Genomic DNA, 12,359 nt, shown 5'->3' with positions numbered 1-12,359 from the left:
GTTTCGGCATACTCTGTATAAATTTATAATTTTGCCGCCACTAACAATTTCAATACATTAACATGACTTATTTTAAAGCAATCATTTTCAAGCAATATACACAATTGATGGAATATAAAATGTTTTATGAGTTAATTCACAACCAACCACATTACATTACATAGACAAGTAGCAAACTCGCTACATTATTTTTTACACATTTATCTAGCCATGAATTTGGCTAATCAACCTACTGCTTCTTTTGAGCAGGAAAAAAATATGACATCTATTAATTTGGAATCCGTTCCAAGTAATTTAAATTAAATACTAAGACAACAGAGTTTACCTCTTGCAGTAAATATGATTTATTTGGACACAGCCCATCAACAAATACTGTTTCTTTGAAAACAACTGTGATCAACCTGGTGCATCAGAACTTACAAGGTTTGATGGGTAAAGAACTTGAAATTGATTTGTTTCTAGATTACAACAAAGTCAACTTTCTATGTGTAACTGAACATTGGCTTAAAAAATATGAATTAAATTGTAATTTTAAAAATCACCAGGTTATGAGTTCCTTCTGCAGAGAGAATGCTATACGAGGAGGCTCTCTTATCATTGTTAATAAAGATTATAAATGTAAGGAACGTAGAGACATTGTGAGCCTCTCTGTGGAACGGATTATTGAAATGGCATGTGTAGAGCTTGAGCGATTCATTGTTGTAAGTGTGTACAGGCCCCCGAATTCGTTATATGATTCTTTTGAAAATATATTGGAACATGTTTTATTAAAGCTCTCTGTTTCTAATAAACATATTTTTATCTGTGGTGATTTTAATATAAATTTATTAGAAAATACAAATGCCACTATTAGATTCAGAACATTGTTAAAATCATATAACCTTAGCAATTTATTTTCAGAGCCCACAAGAAAAACTAGCACATCGGCAACCTGTATAGATAATATTTTCACAAACGTAAAACCTTTGCATAAATATATTATTAATCATTTAAGTTCAGACCACAGTGGACAATTCATATCTTTTAAAATTAAATCTGTTACAGATGTTAATAGTTCAAGAAACCTACAGTTTGTTCCTATTAATATTAGACGTATGGAGAAGTTTAGAGGTAAAGTTTTGGCAAGAATTGCGAATGTTTGTTATAGTGAAGATCCTAATGTTCACTACATGGATTTATTTAATTGCATTAATGATGAATTTAGTGCCATCTTTACTTCTAAAACTCTGATCTTACATAATAAAAGATCATTCAATGAATGGGCGACTGTTGGAATTCACAAAAGTAGGCAGAGATTATATGACCTTTATCATGAAAAATCCTATAATCATAATAAGTCATTTCATGAGTATGTCTGTAAATATTCCAAGCTTTTTAAAAAAGTCTGTACATTGGCCAAGTCATTGCACTTAGGCAAACTTATAAAAAATGCACCTGACAAAATTAAAATGACTTGGAATATCATTAATAGGGAGACTGGGAATGTCAGAAACAGCAATGCTGAATCAATTTTGAAAATCAATGATAAAATAATAACTTCTCATCAAGAAGTGGCCAGTGCTTTTGAGCGCTACTTTGCTGATATCCCAGCTTCTACTACAAAATCTTTAATTTCATCTCCTACCGTCGCCGAATCATTACTGCAAGATCATGTTGATGAATGCAGTGTTAACTTTAAGTTCACAAATATTGCTATAAAGGACATAATTGATAATTTCAAGACCATTAATATTAAAAAAACTGGTGATTTATGGGGAATATCAATTAAGGTTATAAAATCCATTATTGATATAATCGCACCTTACCTTGCTACAATATTTAATGACTGTATTTATAATGGTGTGTTTCCTGATCTAATGAAATATAGTAAAGTAATACCTCTGTTTAAATCTGGTAGTACTTTTGACCCCACTAACTTTAGACCCATTTCAGTACTACCTACATTGAGTAAAATTTTTGAAAAAATTATTTTGGAACAGCTTTTGAACCATTTCTATTCCAATAACCTGCTTCATAACAAACAATATGGATTCACTAGAGGTCGTTCGACTATTGATGCAGGTGTAGATCTTATTAAAAATATTTTTCAGGCTTGGGAGGAATCGCATAATGCCCTTGGGGTATTCTGCGACTTATCTAAAGCTTTTGATTGTGTTGAGCATAATACATTGTTGAGGAAATTACACCATTATGGTATTAGGGGCGTTTCATTAGAACTTATTAAATCTTATTTATCCGGAAGAATCCAAAAGGTAGACGTTAAAGGAAAGAGATCTTCCGGTGTCTTACTTAATATGGGTGTTCCTCAGGGTTCCATATTGGGTCCCTTCTTATTTCTTGTGTATATCAATGATTTACCAAAGTTTATTGAAACCCGTCACGAGGTCGTATTATTCGCTGATGATACATCCTTATTGTTTAAAATTAAACGACAATTGGAAGATTATGACGATGTGAATGATGCTATCTCGCGCGTGGTACATTGGTTTAGTGTTAATAATATGTTATTAAATAACAAAAAAACAAAATGTATAAAATTTACCACACCCAATGTTAGACAAGTAGACACTAATATCATTGTAAGTGGAGAGACACTGGAGCTTGTTGATTCGACAGTTTTTCTTGGTATAACAGTTGATTCCAGGCTGCAGTGGGGTCCTCACATATGCAAGTTAGCGAATAGACTTAGTTCTGCAGCGTTTGCGGTAAAAAAAATACGAACGTATACTGATGAAGATACGGCACGTCTAGTTTATTTCAGTTATTTTCATAGTGTTATGTCCTATGGCATTTTGCTGTGGGGCAATGCTGCCGATGTCGAAACGATTTTCATCCTGCAGAAGAGGGCTATTCGTGCTATTTATAATATGCACCCGAGGGAATCCTTGAGGGACAAGTTTAAGGAAATCAAAATTCTAACTTTAGCGTCCCAATACATTTTTGAAAATTTATTGTACGTGCGTAAAAACATTGTAGAATTCCCCAGAGTCTGCGATTTGCATAATGTGAACACTAGGAACAAACATAGGCTTGCGTTACCGGCGGCTCGAATTAAGAAAATAAGCAACTCTTTCAGGGGGCTGGGTGTACAACTTTTCAACAAGATCCCACAAAACGTTCAACTACTACCTGTTCATAGATTTAAGAAAACTGTCAAGGAACGTTTGTGCAACAAGGCATATTATAAAGTTAAGGATTTTTTACTAGATGGCACTACGTGGGAATGAGGCGTTCGCTCCTGGCCTTTTCATTTTTCATTATTATTATTATTTATTTGAATTGTATTTTTTTGACTTGTCTTTTTGTATACTGTAAATATGTTTTCTTGTTTAAAAAAAAAAAAAAGAAGAAAATAGTTGAGAAAATACATAAAAAAGCCCGCTGAGTTTGTTTCGCCGGTTCTTCTCAGGACTGTGGCTTTTTTGGAACCGGTGGTAGAGTTAACATTTTCTTTTACATTTTGACATTCAACAAGTGTGTTTTTGATGACATCCAAGTTGAAATAAATGATTTTGAATTTGAATTTGAATTTGAATTGCAAAAGGGATCGCACAGTTAAACTCATTGATAGTTGTATTTTAAGCAGCCCATAATTAATACAATAGTATTCTGAAATAGCAATGCTTCACAATAGTAGAATGCTTCATAATAGAAGCATTGCTATTTCAGAAAAATGTTTATAAGCGATCATTTCTTCGGCACTATTTGTCTAATTTAGCCAATAGATCGACAGTACGGTGCCCAAGTTGATTATTAGATTAAAAATAGGTCCTGGTTTTTTATTAGAACGAAGTTTCTTACGGCAGGCTTGGAGGAGATAGGGATTTTGCTGCGCGACTGAACTGAAAAAAATGTGATAGTAAAAACCGTAAGAAAAAGTCCGTGGAATAAGGCCTTGTTTTCCGCACAGCGATATTTCACCGATTTTTTTCTCGTAATTCTTTTTTTTATTTTTTATATTGAACTTCGTTCCTGTCAGGTGTCCCACGACACCACACATTCTTTTTTATTTTAAGAATTAGTGACGATTTATCGTTCTGAAACTGCGTTCGTGACTAGCCTTCGTAAACTAGGAAAATATATAAACGAACAACACAAATATTTCATATTTTATTTTCCACACAATTCGTAAAATTATCATAATTTTAACACTTTCCCCGAATTCATTTAAGAATATCATACATACACAGTAAGCCAACAATATTTCAAAATAATATTTTCGATTTTATATGCAAAACAAGTATATAACAACTTTAGGTACCTAATTTATGTAGTAATTTTAGGTAAATATTTTTAACTGTACAGTATCAATACCTATCATATAGGCTTAATAAACTAAAAATGCAGTGTTACTCTTATGTATTTATCTAATATATTTGCTGAAATAAACAGAGTTTCCAATAAAAAAGGAGGTAATTAATGAATATTCTAATGATGTAGGCTGTTTTACGGACAGACACCTTTAAAGTTTTTCGTAGAGGAGGTGAAATTTGAAAATTAAATGCAAAGACGGGACTCATACAAAGAAACGTATAGACACGACGCCACCTTGCTTCCCACACGCCCGCATCACGCCACGTCACGCCAGGCGTCTGCTACGTCACGCTCTTTGTATTACTAAGGTGTTTTTGCCTCATGATATGCGTGTCATTTACGCTATTTTGAATTATACTATGATTGTTAAATAGGGCATGATTGTTAAATAAAATAAGCAAATCGGTATGCAAAATAAGAAATTTGATAATTGAGCGCTGTATTATGTAGAATGTTGCCAGTAAAAAATTACTAATAAATAAATATTTTAGGAGTTCGTCATTACTGGTGGAAGTGATTGAAATGTTTTACTTTTTACTTTAAAATGTTTTCAATAGTTCACCTGTTTAATTCATTTAGAAGAATATTAAACAATTCGTTTAAAATATTTCAGATGATTTGTTATTTTTTAAATTATGATACAATAACAGTGAATACATAGTATTTTTTGCTGAGTACAAAAACCACAATTAGTTCCTGATTCTAAGCGCTATTTATAATATTTTGGTGTTGGTAAATGAAATTATAAAAATTAATCGAAGGGATCGCGTTCTCATTCTCTTAGTATCATTGGCTATTTGATAAGTTTCAATAATAATTGCTCATTAAGTAAGCGATCCAACTCTATACATATATTTTTCGATATGGTCAGTTTCTATTAGTTATCACCATGAGAACCAGGCTTAAGTATAGTAGGAAATACAATGAGAATACGATATGTGCTCGATCCAATTATGTTAATATATTAGGATATCGCGTGAGTACATTTGTGCATTTGAGTACAAATGTACATTTTCTAACAAAAAATATATTGAATATCACCACCGAACTTTATGATGAATATACTCATAGTAGGTATAAGACAGAATTTCAATTTGAACAACATCACATAAAGCCTCTTGAAGTCCCACGGATCTAAGAAATTTTGATATAAATACTGAAAAGGCACATAAATTATATAAATAAAAACACCATTACGCACTTTGGTAAGCTAATAAATCTTTGGAACTTACTTGAGGTGGCAACTCCAATGGCACATTCATCACAATAAAAAAAAAACATGAAATAACCGACTTCAAAATGCAAGGAATCCTTTGTTTTAATTTTTAGACACTAAGTGAGAAACTGGTATGGAAGCTTTTAGCTGACATAGAAAAAAATATAGCATTAAAATGGAAAATACCGAATACTAACTATGTTCGCGATTTTTAAAACGTTATTGCTCTATCATTTATAAGCAGTTTCTTTCATAATGAAGGGAAGCTTTTAGCCGAAATTTTGGTCACCAGGATCGACATTCCATTGTATGAATCAGCAAAGCGTTAAATGAGTGTGAAAATGTTTAATTGATTCGATGCAGAACTAATCGGTCTAGCGGAAAATTGTTTATAAATTATAATAATGTTTGAATCAAATAAAGAGGATGATAGTATTAACGAAATTTTTATTTTGAATACATATGAAACAGTTAAAAAAACAGAACTACATTTTGAAGTCGGTCTGTTTTATTGTTTAAAGTATAGTGTACGTTCAGTGATTTCTCCATATTAATTTTGAAGCGTATTTAAACAAAGTCCACGTGTAATCGTGTTGGTAGCGTTTGTAGTAATGTAGCACTGAATATTAGTAAACAGTGGGTTAGCTGAAGCGCGGGGGCAGAGCCCCCTAATTTTCCTGCTGCTTGGACGCGATCAGCTCGGGAAGCACCCTCGGTCAGCTCCCGAGACCTAGAATAACCTTTCAGTTTCTCTCCCTGAACACTCTCTTCATTGCTTCTCCAGTATACCGTTGCTATTGTTGCTAGACACTGCAATAGAGAACAATTTTAGTTCAATTAAAAAACGTATTCTGAATTGCGAATTCGTGTACTGATCTTTAAACAGATAAAATTGTGATTGTGCTTTGCGTTATATTCCAATTATACCAATCTTTCACGTCGCAATAGAATATGAAATGTCTATTTCGGCATTAACATTTTTCGGAATTAATTACACATTAATTTAGTTATATCGGACCTTCGTCACGTGAATCGATCGAGACAAAAGGACGAATCAACAAACAAAAAATCTTTCTTCAATCAAAGCTAAGTATTTTCAAAATTGATCTTATACATGTTAGCGGTATATACTAAAAATATTATTGACATATCAAAAAATGATTAAGACTGTTGAATACTAATTCAATTTATTCCCAAACTGAACAAGCGGAATAATGCTAGTGTCATATTGGCCATTTGTGTAACAACGGCACAAGTAATAACTATACCGAACTTCAGTTCAATTATAAAATAGTTTTGAAACTACTGTACAAGCCATTTCGTAAATCCGTTGTCTGAAAACTTGGGAATAATATTAAATATTTTAAGTTATTTTTTTATAAAGGAAATGATCAAATTCAGTTCTCAATACTTTGACCAGTGTATGTTGCCATTAATGTCAGACGGCAGTGTGAAGTGGTTGCTCACAGTGGACCTTACCAGAAAGCTCAAAATCACTTAAAGAGCAATGGAGAGGTCTAAGAGTGGAATGGAGAGCTCGGAGTTTCCCTGCGGGATTGAATAAGGAATGAAGAGATTCACAGAACCAAGGAAACTGAAATAGCCCGAAGAATTGCGAGGTTGAATAGGCAGGTCACATTTCTCGAAGAACAGATTTCCACTGGAGTCGAAAAGTATATCGACATCTTCAAAAGGTCACGGAAATCCACTAGATACGGGCTGCCCAAGGCCGATTATTTTGGCCAATCTGGAGAGAGGCTTATATCCAGCAGCAGACGTCCGTGGACGATGATGATGATGATGATGAAAGGAATCAAGCGAGGTGTTATACCTAAATAGTAGTTTAGCTTATCATTTCATCGTTGACATTAGTTAATCATATTACATTGAATAGCAATGAAACTTCAGCCGCCTTCTTTTATAAGCTCTTTACTTTTTATTAAGTTAGTTAAAAAATTGGGTCAAAGGTTATTTTAGGCTATTTTAGTCGGCAAGATTGTATAATATTTCAGATTCTACACTATGTACTTTTGATATTGATCCAAAATGTTTTACAGAATTATCTCACCGTGAATTGAAATACTACCTAACCAATTCAAATTATTGTTTAAGTATATCAGTGAAATCATAATCATTTGCAAAACACACAAACATGTTTATTGGATGTGAAAATATTTTAAACATTAATTTTTTTCTCTCAATTAGTGATAATGAGGTGGAAGATCAAACTAATCGAAAAACTATCAGTATTTTACAAACAAGATAAATTTAAAAGATTTTCATGGCACCTCGGTAGACAGCGGCTTGGAGTTGCTGACGTCCATGGGCAACGGTAACCACTCACTATCAGGTGGGCCGGATGCTTGTATTAAGCAATATCATTCAGAAAAAATCGATATTCATGTCCATAAACTATTAATATTAGATCATTTTCGTCTGCAAACTTCTTACTAGACGGCTTTGCCTCAGCTTCTTCATCAGTAATTATGTCAAACTTGTCTCTAACAACTGCTTCATTGTTAGCAAATTCAGATTTTCCTGGAAACTTATTTCTTTGTCTATTATTTTCTTCTGATGTTAACGTCAACAATTTTACTCATGATTGTATTTTAGATGTTTCGATTAAATTTTAGAGACAGTGATATTTCAATGATATAGTCCTACCGAATTTCGAAAGCTGTTTACTAAATTTATTCAAAGGAGTACAGAAACTAATTCAAAGTAAATTTGTTAGTTTATATTTGGCATCTATATAGATTACGTTTAGATCTGGAAAAACAACTTAAATCAGTTGTTTTTGGATATACGATTTTTCGAATTCTTTTCTAATTATTGTTCACGCTGCAACAGCAACATTCCAGATTTAGCACATATTTTTTTGTAAAGTTTTCTTTTTATTATTAAATGGCTGTACGCTTCTATTCGACGGCCGTCTGGTGTAGTGGTAAGTGACATGGTCACTACACAAGGGGGTCGCGGGTTTGAATCCCGCCAAGGGAAGATATTTGTATGATAAATATAAATGTATTTTCCAGGGTTATGGATGTCTCATAAATATATGTGTATGTATAATAAAAATATTACATTTATTTCCGTTATCTGGTACCTGTAACACAAGTTCTTTACGAACTTACCACGGGACCTGTTAACGTGGCGTGATTGTTAGTAAATATTTATTTAAATTTATTTATTTATTTGTGGAATTATTGTAGTGCTTTTACTATAAGTCATGCATCTTTTACACTGCCCATTTTTGAACTGCCCATTGTGTACACAAAACGTAATCAAAACTCAGCTGACGCACGGGGTTAACGACCTCGTGTGACGAGTCCTCCCGGGTTTTTTTTTTTTTTTTTTATGATTGAAAGTTTACTGGTGGCCCGAAGGCCTTTCCAGTTTCACCAGGACAGGTGGGCGAGCAAAGGCTCAGCCAAGAGGGGCGGGATTTGCTAACAACTGCCCGAGCGCCTCCGAAGGAGACCTAACAACTCAAGAGCAATTGTTTCGCGAATGAATCTACTACCGGATCGGAATCGCGACCCGCTGAGAAGATCCGGCGAGAAACTCAGCGGGCTGATGCATGGGTTAGGTTGCACGTCGACCTCTTTGTCGAGTTCGACGAGTACGGTTACCGGGGTCCCTAAGCCTGCCCCTAGTATTAGAGCTGAAGGCATCTAATGCAAAGGTTATTGGATCTGATGGATCCGTAAGGACGTGTCTAGGGCGTCGACGGTGACTGGCTCCTGCATGATCAGGATTCGGGGAGTAGTCAGCGGCGGCAACGATAAGGCGATTATCATGACGCATAGCCTTATCGAAGTATCGTTCCGACGCTGACTTCATGTATTTCCGAATTGATTCGAGGCCCAGGTCGTCGTGTAGGTCAACGTTCCTCAAGAACCACGGAGCTCCGACGGCTAACCTGCAAAAGCGGGATTGTAGAGACTGAAGGGTGTCTATGTGTGTGCGGGCCGCGTGAGCGAACACCACACTCGCGTAAGTCATGACGGGCCTTATGCAAGTTTTGTAAAGTGTCACCTTGTTCCGAAGGGACATTTTACTCCGCTTACAGATCATGGGGTAGAGTCTACCGAGAATAAACGCGGCACGGTCACGGACTGATTTTATATGCGGGCGGAATGTCATCGATGCATCCAGGGTAACGCCCAGGTACTTGACCTTCCTGGCCCAGGGTATGGATTGACTAAAGAGAGTAATCGGGGGTGTGAGATTCCTCCTCCTAATACGGGAGGAAATCCGTGTGGAGCTTCCCCTCTGAAATAGCACCGCAGTACTTTTCGCTGGGTTGATGTCTATGCGCCATTTTCGGAACCACTGTCCTAGGGCTAGGGCTGCGCTCTGAAGCTTCTTCGCGATTAGGGACTTATTTCTACTAGAATAGTAAACAGTCGTGTCGTCGGCGAATAAAGCTAAATGGGTCGGCGGAGACCGGGGAATGTCGTTGACGAATAAGCTAAATAGGAGGGGTGAGAGGACAGAGCCTTGCGGGACTCCAGCTGTGAGAGGTCGTGGGGAGGAGCGGGTTCCCTCGACTCGATATCGAAAAGAGCGGTTTGACAAGAAGTCCCGTATGATGAGCACGAGACTATCCGGCACGCCCATGTTGAATAGTTTGAAAATCAAACCATTGTGCCAGACTTTGTCGAACGCTTTTGCGACGTCGAAGAAGAGAGCTCCCGTGTATAACGGTTTTGGTCGATTAAGCCCCACAAGAATGTGCTCCGTGAGGCGGTGCACCTGTTGAACGCATGAGTGATTTGTACGGAATCCGAATTGTTCATCGATGAGAATGCCCTTGGATGAGACGAAGTCTCTGAGGCGTTTGTAGAGCAGACGCTCATACAGTTTGCCTAGAGACATGAGGAGGCTAATCGGGCGGTAGCTCGTCGGATAATTTTTTGGTTTACCGGGTTTATGTATGCCGATAACGTCCGCTTCTTTCCACACCGCGGGAAAGATACAGTTCGCCATAGCGGCATTGAAAATAGATGCCAACATCACGATGAGTTGGACGGGTAGAAGTTTAATAACGCGGTTGGATATACCGTCGGAACCGGGAGCCTTGCGAGGACGTAGGTCTTTGATCAAGTCTTTAACTTCCATCGGGGTGACGGGTGGTAACGCATCCGAGGGTGGCAAGGACGCTCTGCGTTCTACCTCACTGTCTACTAATTCTACATGAACAGGGTCCACGGATTGAGTGCTGGGCGTGCACTGGGTTTGCAATGTATCGGCCAGCAGCTCTGCTTTTTCATCATCATCGAACGCCGCGAGTCGGCCTGAGGGGCCTACGAGGGGGGGCATAGTTACTACCGTATCCGATTTGAGAGTACGAGCTAAGCGGTAGTAAGACCTTTGGGAGGGCGCGAGTCCTTCTAAGAAATCAGACCATCTGGCATCTCGGACTTCGGCGATGCGAGACTTTACGTCGCGTTGTAGGGCACGCATTCGAATACGATTTTCCGCGGTAGGATACCTGTCGTAGGCGCGTATCGAGGCGTTCTTAGCTCTAAGGAGTTCCCTAATATCGTCGGACAATTTGAAGCGGTGAAGGAAGTCCTCCGCTACAACTTGTTTCGATGACCTATCTAATGTCGAGGTGATGTGTGACGTTAAGATGTCTATGGCTTCAGCGGTATCCTGAGGAGACGGGGTAGAGTCCGGGTTAAACGGGAGCGATGGTGGATCAGATTCAGCCAGGCTGATGCCCAGCGTGTGCCAATCCACCACAGTCCTCGTGACGGGAACGGAATCGGGAGCGCGACCGAGCTTCATAACGACGGGACGGTGGTCTGAATCTAACTCTGAAACTACTTCGATCGAGTGTAAGCGCAGAGTTACGTTTTTTAATAACGCTATGTCGAGTATATCCGGGCGATGCGCGATATTTAGCGGGTAAGTCCTCCCGGGTGCATCAGCCACTTTTGCTTCAGATTGCGTTTTCGTGAAAAATCAAATCCCTGAAGCGATAACTATTTACGATCAACTTTAAGAGGCTTAGTGTTTTCCGATTGAGAACATGAATATTCTATTAGTTTTTCCGTAGGTAATGTTTATCTCTGATATCTTATTTGAAAAATTGACACGATTTGAAAATTTTAAATTTACGCTATATATTATATGTTTGTTCTTTTTCGTTTATTTTTACTACCCGTGATGTGATTATAACAATTTCGTAAAAAAATTAAACTTATCATAACACACAAATAAAATTAAAACTTTATTGCAATTAAAATCAAGTCGTGGCCTAAAGGATAAGACGTCCGGTGCATTCGTATCGAGCGATGCACTGGTGTTCGAATCTCGCAGGCGGGTATCAATTTTTCTAATGAAATACGTACTCAACAAATGTTCACGATTGACTTCCACGGTGAAGGAATAACATCGTGCAATAAAAATCAAACCCGCAAAATTATAATTTGCGTAATTACTGGTGGTAGGACCTCTTGTGAGTCCGCACGGGTAGGTACCACCGCCCCGCCTATTTCTGCCGTGAAGCAGTAATGCGTTTCGGTTTGAAGGGTGGGGCAGCCGTTGTGACTAATACTGAGACCTTAGAACTATATCTCAAGGTGTGTGGCGCATTTACGTTGTAGATGTCTATGGGCTCCAGTAACCACTTAACACCAGGTGGGCTGTGAGCTCGTCCACACATCTAAGCAATAAAAAAAAAAAAAAAAAAAAAAAAAAATTAAAGTAATCAAATTAGATGATTGTATCGGTCTGGTTTTTGGTATGTATATGTAAGTTTTCAAGTTAATCGAATGTCTCAAATTTGGCGTAAATTATGTTAAGTCACACTATCTAG

The 12,359-nt window shown here is 37.2% G+C and overlaps 1 protein-coding gene across 2 annotated transcripts in view; it reads right to left on the bottom strand.

Moving 5' to 3' along the window:
• Positions 1–4,097: 4,097 nt before the first annotated feature.
• Positions 4,098–12,359, bottom strand: part of LOC101735873 (uncharacterized) — a 140,082-nt gene continuing 131,820 nt past the window's right edge. For both annotated transcript variants that reach the window (XM_004926515.5, XM_038014439.2), the window contains one exon: positions 4,098–6,340. In XM_004926515.5, the coding sequence (XP_004926572.1) occupies positions 6,098–6,340 (243 nt within the window). In that variant the 3' untranslated portion in view covers positions 4,098–6,097. The remainder of the gene's footprint in view (positions 6,341–12,359) is intronic.

The sequence above is a fragment of the Bombyx mori genome, chromosome 12 (assembly GCF_030269925.1).
Source record: "Bombyx mori chromosome 12, ASM3026992v2".
Taxonomy (NCBI): Eukaryota; Metazoa; Arthropoda; class Insecta; order Lepidoptera; family Bombycidae; genus Bombyx; species Bombyx mori.
This window is presented reverse-complemented; position numbering and strand designations above follow the sequence as displayed.